Source organism: Muntiacus reevesi, chromosome 2 (assembly GCF_963930625.1).
Source record: "Muntiacus reevesi chromosome 2, mMunRee1.1, whole genome shotgun sequence".
Lineage (NCBI taxonomy): Eukaryota > Metazoa > Chordata > Mammalia > Artiodactyla > Cervidae > Muntiacus > Muntiacus reevesi.
In genome coordinates, this window is record NC_089250.1 from 163,107,200 (window position 1) to 163,122,432 (window position 15,233).

The 15,233-nt window shown below is 38.7% G+C and overlaps 1 protein-coding gene across 4 annotated transcripts in view; it reads right to left on the minus strand.

Annotated features, from left to right (window-relative positions):
• Positions 1–5,197: 5,197 nt before the first annotated feature.
• ATE1 (arginyltransferase 1) overlaps positions 5,198–15,233 on the minus strand; it is a 158,396-nt gene continuing 148,360 nt past the window's right edge. For all 4 annotated transcript variants that reach the window (XM_065923456.1, XM_065923454.1, XM_065923455.1 and 1 more), the window contains one exon: positions 5,198–8,533. In XM_065923456.1, the coding sequence (XP_065779528.1) occupies positions 8,355–8,533 (179 nt within the window). In that variant the 3' untranslated portion in view covers positions 5,198–8,354. The remainder of the gene's footprint in view (positions 8,534–15,233) is intronic.

Below are 15,233 nucleotides of genomic sequence, written 5' to 3' on the forward strand. Positions count from 1 at the left end.
CTGAAGTGGGTTGCCATTTCCTTCTCCAGTGCATGAAAGTGAAAAGTGAAAGTGAAGCCACTCAGTCGTGTCTGACTCTTCACGACCCCATGGACTGCAGCCTACCAGGCTCCTCTGTCCATGGGATTTTCCAGGCAAGAGTACTAGTAGAGATGAATAAAGCCCTTGGTATAAGCTCAAATTGTTCACCAGATTTCTTCTCTAGACTTGGTTCCTTTAATTCCTGACTTTCCCAACAGAATCTTTGGTGATGTTAGCAGAAATATTAACAACCTCAGGCGTGAGTCACCAGTTGTTGTAGGTGCAGCTTGGCCACGTGTGGATATTTCTTTGGTCTTCTTAATAAATTAGGGGATGGAATAGTATTCAGTGAATCACAAGTGGCTCTCAAGAACAGGCAGAAAACCAAGGAGGCTAGAGACAGTATTTCTTCACTTCTGTACAAATGGCCACTCACACTGTGCGGAGCTTCCAGAGGCCACTGACCAATCTCGAAGGCTCCTCTGACCTCCCTCCCCACCAGCTCTGCTCACAGTTTTGGTGAGGTGAGTCCAAATTAACTTATCTATATCTAAGTAACATGCCTCTAGTGAAATTCTGCAAGGTCTCCAGGTTGAGAATATTGACACACAGTTTTGGCTAGAAGTAGGCTGTACTAGGGGAAAAAATGGTAATTAAATTATCCTTAAAAATACAGTAATAAAGGAATAAAAAATTCTTTAAAAAGCAGAGCTATAAATCTAATCTGTCTTCTGAGTCCACTTACTCATGTGAGGTAACCACCAGCTGTAGATTAAACAGTACAAGAGGGATGAAAAGGGCATTTATTTTTCCCACTTTTGTCAGTCACCGTTATTTTTTTGGGGGGGGGAGACTGCTTTTGGGAGATGCATTTAGATCATTTTATTACTATAGATTCTGATAAGTTTATAAATTTTTTCTATTTGATCAAAATTAACATGTAACCAAAACAACTAGAAAGATGCAAAAATGGAAATAATAAATAGCAGAAATCCTGTACATTTCTAAATTAATCTTCCATTCAAATTGTTCTTTAAAGAGACACTATCTCTGTACATTATTGTTGCTGTTCAGTTGTTCAGTGGTGTCCGGCTCTTTGGGACCCCCAAGGACTGCAGCATGCCAGGCTTCCCTGTCTCTCAACATTTCCCAGAGTCTGCTCAAACTCATGTCCATTGAGTCAGTGATGCCATCCAACCATCTCATCCTCTGTTATCCCCTTCTCCCCCCGCCTTCAATCTTTCCCAGCATCAGGGTCTTTTCCAATGAGTTGGCTTTTCACATCAGGTGGCCAGGCTTTAGCTTCAGCATCAGTCCTTCCAGTGAACACTCAGGGTTGATTTCCTTTAGGAAACCCCTGTACATAGTTTACCTTTAAATCATAATGACGTGGTAGTTACCTTGAAACCCTGACACAGCCCCAAGGTAACAAGATACCACAAATTCATATATATGTACAAATGCACTTTAATCAAAGATGGAATAGATTGCACAGTGGAAATGAGAGAAACTAGGAAGAGTCAAAATAAGTTGCCCCAAATGGTTTATTGTAGTCATTCCATGGTGTTTTGCCATATAGAGACTTCACACAACTATCAAATCATAACAGTTTAAAAAAAATCCCCTTACAGCAGTGGCATTCAAAAGAACTCGCTTCATTGAAGAAGTAGACTCTATCTGTTCTCCCCAACATGGCAGCTCCTGTGGGTTGAATTGTGACTCCCCCTCACCCAAAAAGTGTACTCAAGTCCTCACTCCAGGCGCTTGTGAAAGTGACCCAAACTTATTTGGAATTAGGATCTTTGCAGATATATTAAGGGCTTCCCTGGTGGCTCAGGGAGTGAAGAATCCCCCTGCAATGCAGGAGACCCAGGTTCGATCCCTGGGTTGGGAAGATCCCCTGGAGAAGGGAATGGCTACCCACTCCAGTATTCTTGCCTGGAGAATTCCATGGACAGAGGAGCCTGGGGGGCTACAGTCCATGGGACTGCAAAGAGCTGGACATGACTGAGCAACTAACACACACACATACACACAAGATGGGGTCATGCTGGATTGAGGTGGACCTAAATCTGGCTGGAGTTCTAAGAGATAAGAAGACACAGAGATACAGGGAAGATGCCCATGTGAACCCAAAAGCAGAAACTGGGACACGGTTGCCAGCCAAGAACACACAAGACTGCTGGAATGGGCAAAGGAAGGTTCAGCTGGATCCATCAGAGGGAGCATGGTCCTGCTGATACCTTGATTCAGGACTTCTACCCTACAAAATTGTGAGAAAATAAATTCGTGTTGTTTTAAGATAGCCAGGTTGTGGCGACCTGTTACAGCCGCCCCAGGAAACTAACAGGAGAGCCAGGGCCACGTGTGGCTACTGGGCATTTGAGATGTGGTTGGTGAGGCTGAGGAACTAAATTTTTATTAATTAAATAGACACCAAGTGGCTAGAGACTATTATCAGACAGAGAAGCTTTATCAGTCAGGGACTTTTACAAATCTTATGTATCCAAATCCTTTATCAAACTGATTCTTTGAAAACTAAGACTAAATCATACTCTTACCAGCAAGCCTTAGTTAAGCACATACTCTCTGTGTATATACATATATACACACACATGCATAATTTTTGCTTTAGTCAATAAAATAACATCAGACAATGAAAGGTCAATAAAATAACATCAATAAAGGTCAGCTTCCAAATTACAACCTGGTCATCTCTCTGTATTTTAAAATGAGCTGGAAAACTGCATAGAACTGTCCACATACAACTGAGCTGAGTCTTAAGCTCTGAACCCCCAACCTAAAATGCTGTTTTTCTTGTTTCACGATCAAAAAGCTCCATTAGTTGAGAGATGCTATTCAGATTCACTGAATACTGAATTAACAAAGTGATGAATTGGACTTCATGAAGTATTCATGAGTTCTAATTTAATGCTAATTAAAAAAAAAAAAAAGGCCTGTGTTAATGATTTTAAGACCCTGGCACAGACTGACAAAAGCACGAAAAATTAAGGTTTAGGGGAAAGCATGGTCCAAATCCCCAGTGTTGAGTTACGGAAGTTGGGAGTCCAGCATTTATACCTCTCTGGAATAACTGCTCTAGCATGCAACATATAAATAATAAATAAATGCTTAAAAATTATTTTTTGCATACTGAGTTCAATAAAATCTAACAATGAAAGAAACAAGATATCTGTGCTAGTCACTAACAGTCTGCTTTATGCATGCCAGATGAGTGAAGAGTCTCTCTCTTCCCCCAATGGGGCTGAAATATTTACTTTTGAGTGTCATATTAACAGGTAATTAACTATTAAAAATCACAAATGCCATGTAACATTAAGATTTGCTCTGCTAGGTTTTTTTTTTTTTTTAAAGAAAAACATTTCTATTTGGAATTGTTTCTTCATATTGCAGGTGAAAAGATGCAGTGAGCAAACCAAGCTATACAAATCTGCAAGCTACTTTGAAGTCTAAAACAGTAACAGTTTGGCATGCAAATAATACTCAGCAACTTTAATTCCTGGTTTAATTGCAACAGTTAATTTGAAAATATTTTCTGGATAGGACTGGATTGAAGGCACCAATTTAACCACCAACTAGACATTCTCTGATGGTAAAGAATCCACCTGCAATGTAGAAAAACTAGATTCGATCCCCGGGCTCGGAAGATCTCCTGGGGAAGGACATGGCAACCCACTCCAGTATCTCGTCTGGAGAACCCCCACGGACAGAGGAGCCTGGCGGGCTACACATGGGGTCACAAAGAGTTGGACACGACTGAGTGACTAACACAGCACAGGTATGAAAAATGCAACTTTACTTTATTTTCCTTAGAATTAAATCTTAAACCAGTGTACTTTTAAAAGTAAAAACTGAGCTAAATTAAAAATAGTGGTATGGTTTCCACTCTTTGTAGGTACCCATTTTAAAGATCTCTGTTCTACAAAGAATCAGTGAACTAGAACCTTAACTGGCTTTAAATAACTTTAAGATTTTAAACAAGGCATTTTCTAACTGGAAATTTTTAGAGGCATGCAGACTCTAAGAACAATAGTGTAGATCTTCCAGAAAATATTTAGTTGAGGGACAATCAGAGGAGGGGCGGTAAGCTTTAAAAGCCACACATTTTCTGAACCTCCAAGTAGAGAGAAAATTCCTATCCTCCAGCTAAAGGTCAAGGGAATCAGGCAATGAGGAGAAGAACCATGTTGCCAAGTGTTGAAAAGTAATTAAAGTCACTCAATTACAACTCCCATCATCCATGAGGAGCTGAAGTATTAAACTTCCTTCCTCAAAACAGTATAGACACAGTGGAATGTTATGCAGCCATTTAAATGATTATTCTTCCTATCTATTTTCATTTTCACAGTAAATTAAGATGTTCAAATATATAGATGAAAAAATTATGAAACAATGCCATAATTTCATTTTTATTTCAAAATAAAGCAAAAAACATACATACATGTAGGTAGAAAAAAGTTTGAAAGGACATACACCAAAATGTGAATGACAGAAGTAACAGTGACAGGATTATGAGTGATTTTTATTTTCTTTGGTATGCTTTTCTATATTGTCTAAATGTTTTCTGGTGAACACTGTCCACTTCAAATAAGAAAAACAATAAAGCTATTTTCATTCCGGAGAAAATATTAGTGGGATTTAATAGTTTAATCGCTTGGGAAACAGGATTCATTTTATCATAAACCTACCAGGATCCCTTTTACTGTAAAAAGACTTAAAATGTATTCTATAAATATACCATGGACTCTTATGAACAATGAAAGCACACCTTGCTTTATGACATATTTATGAAAATTCCTCTGAAAACTGAAGTTTTTAAGGGAAATTAATACTTGAGTTGGCAACTTAAATCTTATTTCAAATTCTTCTGGATAAAAGAATGTCTACTCCCTAATTTATCTTGTGAAAATCCAGACTTTTTGCTTAAAGCAAGATTCACTCTACTTTTATTTATTCCTGAGAGAGAAATCCATCATGCTTTGATTTAGGAAACCAAGTGATCTGGAATTCTAATTACTGAAAATTAAACACTATCATTCATATACAGTCAACGTCTTACCTCTGTTTTCTGCATATTCACTACAGGTAAAATGTATCTAAGAATCTGTGACAGAGGAAAACACAGGTTTTTTAAGTAATGACCAGCAAGAGCCACTGCAGATAGAAAGTTTTATTCAAGCTTTATCAAATGGACTGTTCAAAAAGCATAGAGAAGTGCAAAAAATGTCACATGCAATCAAACTTGTTTTGCCTTTTATAGTCACTGGTTCTCTTTTGGAAAATAATACACATTTGAGTAACTTCTAATTCAAACATTTCCCAATTGTTTCTATTTATTTCCTTCTTTAAAGTAAGCAACAATACATACATTTTAAGTAACTGATCATCTTTCTTATCTTTATCCTACTGGAAAAAAAAAAGCCTATAAAATCAAACCATATACTGTCCAGAAATCTGAAAAGGTTCATTTATATAATAAATTCCCATACATAAGAAGTCATATACAAATGATATTTTGCAAAATGGATAAAAATTAGAATAAGCAGTTTGAAAGTAAACAAACAGTAATAATTTCTTATCTAAATAATTTTAATCAAATGAATAATATATTCATCTGATAATAGCCTCTATCTTTCAGAATACAAAAGAAAAGTGCTCAGATTACATTTAAAAAAATAAGATAAAGGTCTCACAGAACTGAAATAATTTAAATAAAGATGGTATCACGGAGAATCTATTACATTTTTGTTCCCAAGACAGGGAGGCAGGTGTTAAGTTTAATCTGAAACCAGAAACAGACTACAACATGAAGACTGCAACTGCAAAGCTTCTAGCCTTGAGACGATATAAACTGTCTTGGCAACACCCTCACGTGTCCATCTTTAGATGTAAGCCATTAACATAAAATCAGACTCCTCAGCCAGACTGTCAACTGACCAAGTCAAGTCACTTTTCTTGACTGTACTTTCCTAGCCCACTAACAACACTCACTCAGTGAGAGCTCCAAAGAACAAATAATTGTCTTTTGAAGATACTTTGTTCATTAGGATTGATACAGTACCTACTCTCAAAAACAACACAAGAATAGAATATAGCAACCGAGACTCCAGTAGAGTCTTCACTCTCTCTGGAGCTTCACTGCAGCCAACCTAGAAGGCCACCCTCAGGGTCAGCACCCCATTCCTAGGTAGGGGCTGAATGCTGCAGGAAGAAGCCTGAGTCATGGTAAAAAGTAAGATTCAAGCTTTCTCTTCATCTGGTACTGGAGTCGGGATCTTAATGAATTCCACTCTACATGCTAATCACTACGGTAAGAGAAGTTTAACAGGCCTGATGACATCACACTGGACATTCCAAAGCCAAGGGTGCACTTACTATGTACCTTAACACTGAGATTGTTTAAGGTATTTCTAAAGTCCTATTTTGAAGTTTCTTTCAACTCAGTACGATTTCAGACCACTCTTACTTTCTTATGTATGCTTTTCTTCAAGTTTACTTGCTTCAGAGTATCCTTTTCATAAATGAAAAAAGCTAATTTCACTTAAGAGGGAAATTTTTTTTTAATGTTCTATAGATTCTGAAGACAGTTCTAAGTAAGAGCCTATCAAATGTTCTTGGGAGACTATTTTGAAGGGCAAAAGTCCAGAGTATGCAAAATCCACATCATCACACTACTGTCCCCCCGTTAGCTAAGCACCTGCCCTTGGTAGGTGTTACGCACACACACACATTTTCTGTGTGAGTGAATAAATACAATTTATTTGGATCTAGAACTTCTAGACATTCGATTTTTAAAATCATTCTCTTGGGATCCTTCTTTTTAGTCTAGCTAGCTGGAATTATTTTCTAATATTTTATATCTCAACTCAGTGCATTTAGGAGAAAAGTTTAAAATCAAGCCACTAAGTTTAATAAAATGGCTTTTTTAAAAAAAGATCAGTAGAAAATGGGAAAATGGACAAAACAGGAAATGAAAAGGACTCAGTGGCCAGGCATGTGGCACCAGATGGTGGCCAGCTGCAAAGATACTCAGGAGAGTAAGCTCCTCCGTCCATCCGTCACCGTCTGCGGCGTGGCTCAACCAGGAGGGGACGTGCCTGCTCCCTCCCTGCCTCCTGGCACAGTGCCTGCCACCCTTAAGGTGGGGACCAAGGGGCTGTTGACCGAGTGAAGGGCCAGAGAGACAAGACAGAGGGACACAGGGCCCACCTCTGCTGAGATTACTACGTGTGGCATCTCCTCTCTGACTTCCAAATCAAAGAGCAGGAAGTGGGTGCTTTTGCCTCCTGCCCTGAAACAGAGTTCACAATGCGTCCTATGTCACTAAATGCGATGTGTAGCACAGCTATAAAAGTAGTCAGAGAGAAACTAATTTTTAACCAATAACCAAAGACCAGTGTCCTGAGTTCTAAGAAAATAAAAACTAGTGTATATGTATCTTTGAAGGGGCTTAGGCCAAGGCAGGAGGCACCAATTTTCTAAAAACAACCACTTACTTGTTAAGATTTTGAGAAATAAAGCAGGCTACCCCAGTCTGGACAATATATAACTAGGGTAATCACATATTTTATTGTCCAAACTGGGATATTTTGCAGAGTAAGAAGGAACATGAGAAATAATTATTCTAGGAAAAATAATCGCACCAAGACAGCAGACATGAATGAGACTGTCCTGGGTAAACAGACACTCGATGTTAACACAACATCCTTTTTTGTAAGTTTGTACTGTTTCCTTTTCTCAAGTTTTCTGTGAAACTACGTAATGTAACATTCAGCAGTAAAGTGATATTGAACACTGAACAGCATCCCAGTCCTGATCCCTTGAGAAGACGTTTTCTAAGTGACCGAACAGAATTCCCACCTTCTTCCCCACACTTGAGGTTTTTTCAGCAGAAACTGATGTTTTAAGTGGATCTGAAGAAAAAGTCTGTTCTAATTTCTCTAACAGAACTAAAAAAAGGACAACTGTGATTTAAATTACTTAAGGTTCACTTATACATTTTTACTTCCCAAAATATTAACAAGAGAAGTTAATCGTCTCTTGCTCATGAAGCAGACTTCTGAAACAATCAACCCCAATTGTGGGTCGATGTCATAACATAGTTTTAAAATCTTTCTCATTAACCATGAGATTTTCACAAACACATATGCCACAAAATATTTTAGAAAAGCTACGTAGCCATCAAAATTAGAAAGTCGAACCTGGGGAGGGTTACAGAGCTTCCCCCGAGTGATGAACTCGCACCGTGGCACACGTCAGAAGGGCAGCGAGGAGCGCCCAGGGGCCCGGGGGCGGGAGAGGCCAGCGCCTGATCAGTTTCGGAATAGCAGCATCCGCTCGGAGCACGCCTGCCCCACCAGCCCCGCGTACTGCAGCACAGCCGCCTCCTCGCTCGGGTCTCTCTGCTGCTTCTTGTAAACACCGTAAGGCATTATGGCTTTCTTGTAGAACACCTGCAGGCGGTCAGGTTCCTTGCTGCGACCTTCGTCCACTGCAAGAACAAAAACTACTGATTAAATACAGTCACCTATTGGACCACTTTTCATGTCCTAATTTAAGAGTACTGAAGTATATATAAATCATGTATTAAGATGTTCTCTCTGAGCGGTATGTTCAAATGAGGGTGTGCACTATTCAGATCAACATGAGTATGTTAATGAATAACAAATGCGTTGCTTTTGTTGTTGCTGTCGTTCAGTCACTAAGTCGTGTCCGACTCTTTGCAACCCCATTGACTGCAGCACGCCAGGCTTCTTGTCCTTCACCATCTCCCAGACTTTTTTCAAATTCATGTCAATTGAGTCTGTGATGCCATCCAAACATTAAGGACAGACAAGGAATTGTATGCAATTCAAAAAGTGGCCTTCAATCTCTTATTATTTTCTTATACATCATAATGAAGTTTGCAGCTTTCCAGCACCTTTCCTAAATCTGATTTAAATTTATTTTGCTTCTCCTCAAGTCAACATACATCTTTGCAATGTGGCCTTCTGCTGACTCAGCAGTTTCGGCTGACTTAAACTGGTCAGGTTGGGGCAACGGGAACTCATATTGTGGGCAAGAGGGCAGACGCTTACAGCTTTCACGGAGATGGCCACTATCAGTTCTCCTCTTCTTCCATATAGAAGAACTCTTGGTTTTCAGCAGAGCAGACTGTATCCCAGGCTCCCTTGCAGCTGGGTGTGGTTCTGTGACTAAGTTCTGGCCCATAACACACAAGCAGACAGGTCTGATAGGTCAGCTGGTCCAGGCCTTTGCCTCTTGCATTTTTCAGCCCTTCCTTCATTCTGCCTCTTGGAGTAAGAATGTCACGGTAGGAGCTCTAACCTCTATCTTGAGCTTGAGGTTAAGCGCTTTCCCTTAGTCTGGCAAAAACAAAAGCTAGAAGGAACCTGGGCACCTGACAACTTTGTGGGATAAAACAGCCATTCCAGCCCTGGACTGCTTCTGTGTAGAATTTTACATTAAAACAGAACTAATCTATCTTACTTAAGACAAATTATTTTGAGTTTCTATTATTGGCAGTTGCTCCTAAGCCTAATACAGAAAACAGTGTTACAGTTATCTCGAAGATGTATGTCTTTTTTTAAATAAAATCACTGACTCAGCAAGACCAGTTTTCATAATCATTCCATGGCTGACTAAACATCAGAACCATCAAGAGTTTTTTTTTTAAAATGAATCCTATCCTCAGAGATTTTGATATGAAAACTGATCGGAATGAACCTGCACATCAGTGTTTTCTTAAGCCTGAAACGTAGACTGAGAACCACTCTCCTAGAAAAACATACACACACCAGTGTTTATGTATGTGTTTTGGTCGACTCAATATAAGGATATTTAGAGCAATACTCTCACATTGAAAAACTGGAAACGACATAGATGTCCATCAGTGGAGAACTGGTTAAACATGTTAATGTATATCCACATGGTAAAATGTTTTATGGCTATTAAAAAGACAGAAGAAGATAGATTGTTACGTAAAAAAAAAAAAAAAAAACAAAGACAGGTTCAAAATAAACAACTCTTCTTTTTATGTAAAGCCTAGTATACGCATAGAAAAAACTTGGACAAACATAGGTCAACCTGTTAACAGTGAAAGTGAAATCGCTCAGTCATGTCCAACTCTGCAACCCTATGGATTGTAGCCCACGGAATCTTCCAGGCAAGAGCACTGGAGTGGGTTGCCATTTCCTTCTCCAGGGGATCTTCCTGACCCAGGGATCAAACCCGGGTCTCCCGCATTGCAGGCAGAGGCTTTACCTCTGAGCCACCATGGAAGCATAGAAAAAATCTAGACAAACATACGTCAGCCTGTTAACAGTACTTATCTCTAACTATTCCCTTTGCCAAGAACCACTCTGGTTTCTACTATCACCCTCCCTGAGTCCGGGACCCTTTTCTCTTCAGCCCAGGGTGGCAGTGGTTTCCTGCTACTGCCATTCTCTGGATCAACTCTCTGCGCTTTGCTTGGCTCTCAGCAGTACCACTGCCTGTTACCACCAGAATCCTGAATTAAATGTTCTCTGCTGTGAAATACCTGAAGTGGCTGTGAGATACCTGGCTGGACACACCACCATCAGAGTACGTGCTTTTTCCTACAAACATCCAACCGAAGCAGAAAACCCACATACTTTAAGCCAACTAAACATTTAACATTTCTAGGCTGCCGCATCCTTTAGCAGGGTAAATGACAAGCAAAGGAAAAGGCAGGAACCTGGTTCCTGCTGTCCATTTCAGAGAGGTTAAAGTACATGGATTGCAGTACGGGAATCTCCATCACCCAGCAACAGATGCTACTTGCACGGAAAGATTAGGTTCAAACACGGCTGGTGTGCTTAGTCGTGTCTGACTTTTTGTGGCCCCATGGGCTGTAGTCTGCCAGGTTCCTTTGCCCAGGGTATTTTCTGGGCAAGAATACTGGAGTGGGTTGCCATTCCCTCCTCCAGGGGATCTTCCTGACCCCAGGGATCAAACCTAAGTTTCTTGACTCTCACGCATTGGCAGGCAGATTCTTTACCACTAGTGCCAGCTGGGAAGCCCCCAAGGACGCTTAGAAACTAATACAAATGGAAAACTAGCAAAGGTAAGTAAGAACAGCAAAGAAGAGAAGAACACTGACAAAATTGCACAAAATCTTCTAAATCTAAAACCTTCAATTTTTCAAATGGAATTTTAAAGCATGTTTATATTTAATGATGTAGAATGATGTTTAACAATTTAAACCCTTATGCTAAAACACCTTACGACAGACATCTTTTAAGATTCAAATGAATGGAACAAACTAACAAATAAGAACTTAAAGTTTGACATGCCATTATCTTATTTTATCTAAAATGAAATGCTACCCTCTAATTTTTATCCTTTTCCAGTTTGACAAATAAAAATGAAAACAGAAGATTAGGAAAAACCCACCATTATGTATAATTTACATCAACTATTTTAAAGTGCACACTCCGAGAACAGGAACTTTTGTGTTGTTTCATTTGTCAAAAATATATTTCATTTCTATTTACTAAGATTACAGGGAAAGCTTTAAGTTTATATGTATATCAGATTTTGGGGAAAACACTACGATATACAAGTTTTAACCACTGAATTCCAAACAGCCCTGTGATGCTGCTGAATCTATTTTTAATTTATACATCTAGTTTAACTTCATTGCTGTTGTTCAATTGCTCAGTTGTGTCCAACTTTTTGTGACCCCATGGATGACAGCATACCAGGCTTCCCTTTCCTTCACCATCTCCCCGAGCTTGCTCAAACTCATGTCCATTGAGTTGGTGATGCCATCCAACCATCTCGTCCTCTGTTGTCCCCTTCTCCTCCTGCCTTCAATCTTTCCCAGCATCAGTCTTTTCCAGTGAAAAGCTTCAGCTTCATGATGCCAGTGCAGTGAATATTCAGGGTTGATTTTCCTTTAGGATTGACTCATCTCCTTGCATTCCAAGAACTCTCAAGAGGCTTCTCCAACACCAGAGTTCAAACGCACCACTTCTTCAGCGCTCAGCCTTCTCATGGTCCAGCTCTCACATCCACACATGACCACTGGAAAACCCATAGCTTTGATGAGACAGACCTTTGTCAGCAAAGTAATACTCTCTGCTTCGTAATATGCTGTTTAGGTTGGTCATAGCTTTTTTTTTCCCCAAGGAACAAGCGTCTTTTAATTTCATGGCTATAGTCAACATCTGCAGTGATTTTGAAGCCCAAGAAAATTAAGTTTGTCACTGTTTCCATTGCTTCCCCATCTATATGAAATGAAGTGATGGGACTGGATGCCATAATCTTAAGTTTTCTGAATGATGAGTTTTAAGTCAGCTTTTCACTCTCCTCTTTCACCTCCATTGAGACTTCTAAATTAATTTATAGCATTTTGGAGACCCCTACAGCATAGAAATCAAATTCAATAGTTCTTTTTATTCCAAATACTTTTGAGGCCTTTGTTCTGGATTAAAGTAGTCAAATGCTCAAGATACTTAAAAAAGTAAGTATCAACTAGATGTTGCCTTTTTTAATATCCTATATAATTACCACAAAAAGTGGTAATCATGAATTTTAAAATCCTCTCCTAATTCCCTTCAATGTTAATACAGCCAAGCCGCTGGAGATGCAAATATATTTGACCTCAGTGCTCAAACACTTCCAAAGTTCATGGCATTGTGGTTACTGTTCTTGTTGTTGCTTAATATCCCAAATGCTGTATTCCTGATGCTGTATCAAAGATTCACCAGAAATAATGAGACTTAATTGAAACTCTTTATAAATTTATTGAAATACAAATTAGTTTTCTTAATTGTCCTGAATTCTTTAACTTTCTCATCACACATTGACTGTAAAAACGGCACCAAAACATACACATAGAAAGTAGCACTAAGGTGTCTCTTTTTCTACCTAAAAAAAACTTAGACTGCAACTCAAATTTAGAATGTACACTTGGAATTCTATCTACTCAATGGTGCCAAAATATAAACCTAAGACTGCCAGTAGTTCTGAAACAGAGATCAACAAGACACACAGTAAGAGAAACAAAGAAACGATCATTATGAATATTTTAAAGCCTGATACTTCAGTAACTTGAGCAAGCTCCAAGAGCTGGTGAAGGACAGGGAAGCCTGGTGTGCTGCAGTCGACAGGGTCGAAAACAGTTGGACACGACTGAGTGACTAAACTGACTGATTTCAGTAACTTGAAGTAATCTGACATTTTCTAGGAATTAGCCATCAATGAAATTACAAAATATTCAATAAATGCACATCAATTTCTTATTTTGCATCTTTTTAATTCATGAAAACAATGCATTTTTAGGAACTCAAGTAATACCGAAACAGAGTGATGTCAGCTCTCATATACAATCCTTTCTCCCCTTTGCATCAGTAAATTATCAATGTGTAACCATCCCAAGAGCTGGATTTAAATATTTAAATACAGATGGGGGGGGTCACATTGTAACCACATCTTATATTAAGGCCAGGAAATCAGATCAAATACCCTCTTAATGGGTACTGTATTACCTCTAGAAACCACTGATTATTATTATACAAAACAGTGCTTTCTGGATTTAATGGTCTGCAGTTTTACAATCATTACAATCATTAGTTACATCTGCAACAAAGGCAGACAATATACTCTGATTCTCAGTATATTGTGTATAACTGTATTAAAATTCAAATTTAAAACCTAAACAAGAAAAATTCTACCAGGTACTTAAAACACTGAATATTAGTTGGTCTATTTACTAAAATTAAAAAGAAAATGCATCCCGAGTCCTTAGTAAACCCTCTTGTGAATCATATTTGTTGCCTGCCTGACAGATGTTATCAGTGTTTGTAGACAAAGATCTACCTAACTAAACCCACACAGTACAACAGGTCTCTTCTTAAGAGGACCTTGAAGATACAGAAAAACAAAAGCATCCTGAGATTAAAGGCCATTTGCCATGATCTAAGATAAACTGCCAGCTTGTTTTGAGATGTCTTAAAAATGTGTGCCAACAAGAACTTCTTTATCTTTTCTTTCTCTAATGCATCACAATTTAGTTCCATAAAATAAAAACCAAAAGCAATTTTGCAAACCCTTTTCTGAAATGAGTATTTGATCACGAGTGATACAAACAAGCTGTCAACTCTGTGATGTTTTAATCTTCAAGGAAAACTCTGGTGGGCAACAAATGCTTGATTTCCTCCCAACTTTTTATTCGCAGGAGATGAACTGTGCATCTCAGGTGCTTTCAAAGGAAAAGAATCTAGAGATCAAAGCTCTACTTTTACTTCTTATGGGGATTTACCTCATTCGTTATTCTTAAAGAGACTTTATAACTTCTAGGCTTTCCAGAAACTGATAAGAGAGTCTATTTTTTGAACTTCACTATTTATTTTTACAGCACTGCATGAACGTGACAACATAAACATAAAAACAAGTACATACTTCACAGATTTTCATAAAGATAGCTGTCTAAATGGCAGACTTGGCAAGGTTAACAAAAGTGAATACAGATGGGCAAAACTTTGACATGATGGAATTTGAAAATCTGAACAAATAAATACGTGATAAAATTCAATTGCAAAACCAAATTCAACTCTGTGAAGTTTGAAGTCAAATATGATTTAGAACATTTTAAAGTGACACAAGGTTTTAATTGCTACGGGTGAGTATGTGGGGAAGGTGGAGAGAAACTTGAGGAAGCTTTTTAGTATGGGACAGCAAAGGACCAGGCAAGGGAATGCACATCAGTTAAGACAGAAATTAATTGAACTCAGTCAGCAAAGTCTTTGAGCCCATTTGGTGGGAGGCTCAAAAATCGATTTGGGAATCCATCAGGTAGAATTACACATTTTCAAATTCTATAAGGAACATTGTTGCTAGTCATTTCACTCGTAATTTCTTGTAAAAATGAAAACTAAGAAAACAAATCTAAACTTAGCTTATTTGTAAAAGACTATGTAATGACAGTTTCAAATATGGGAGACCTGGGTTCGATTCCTGGGTTAGGAACATTCCCTGGAGAAGGGCATGACAACCCACTCTAGTATTCTTGCCTGGGGAATTCCATGGACAGAGGAGCCTGGCGGGCTATAGTCTATGGCATTAAAGAGTCGGAAACGACTGAGCAACGAACACTTTCACTTTATGGAGACAATTCTCATATCAGACAATTCACCCATTTAGGGTGTATGAATCGATGGTTTTCC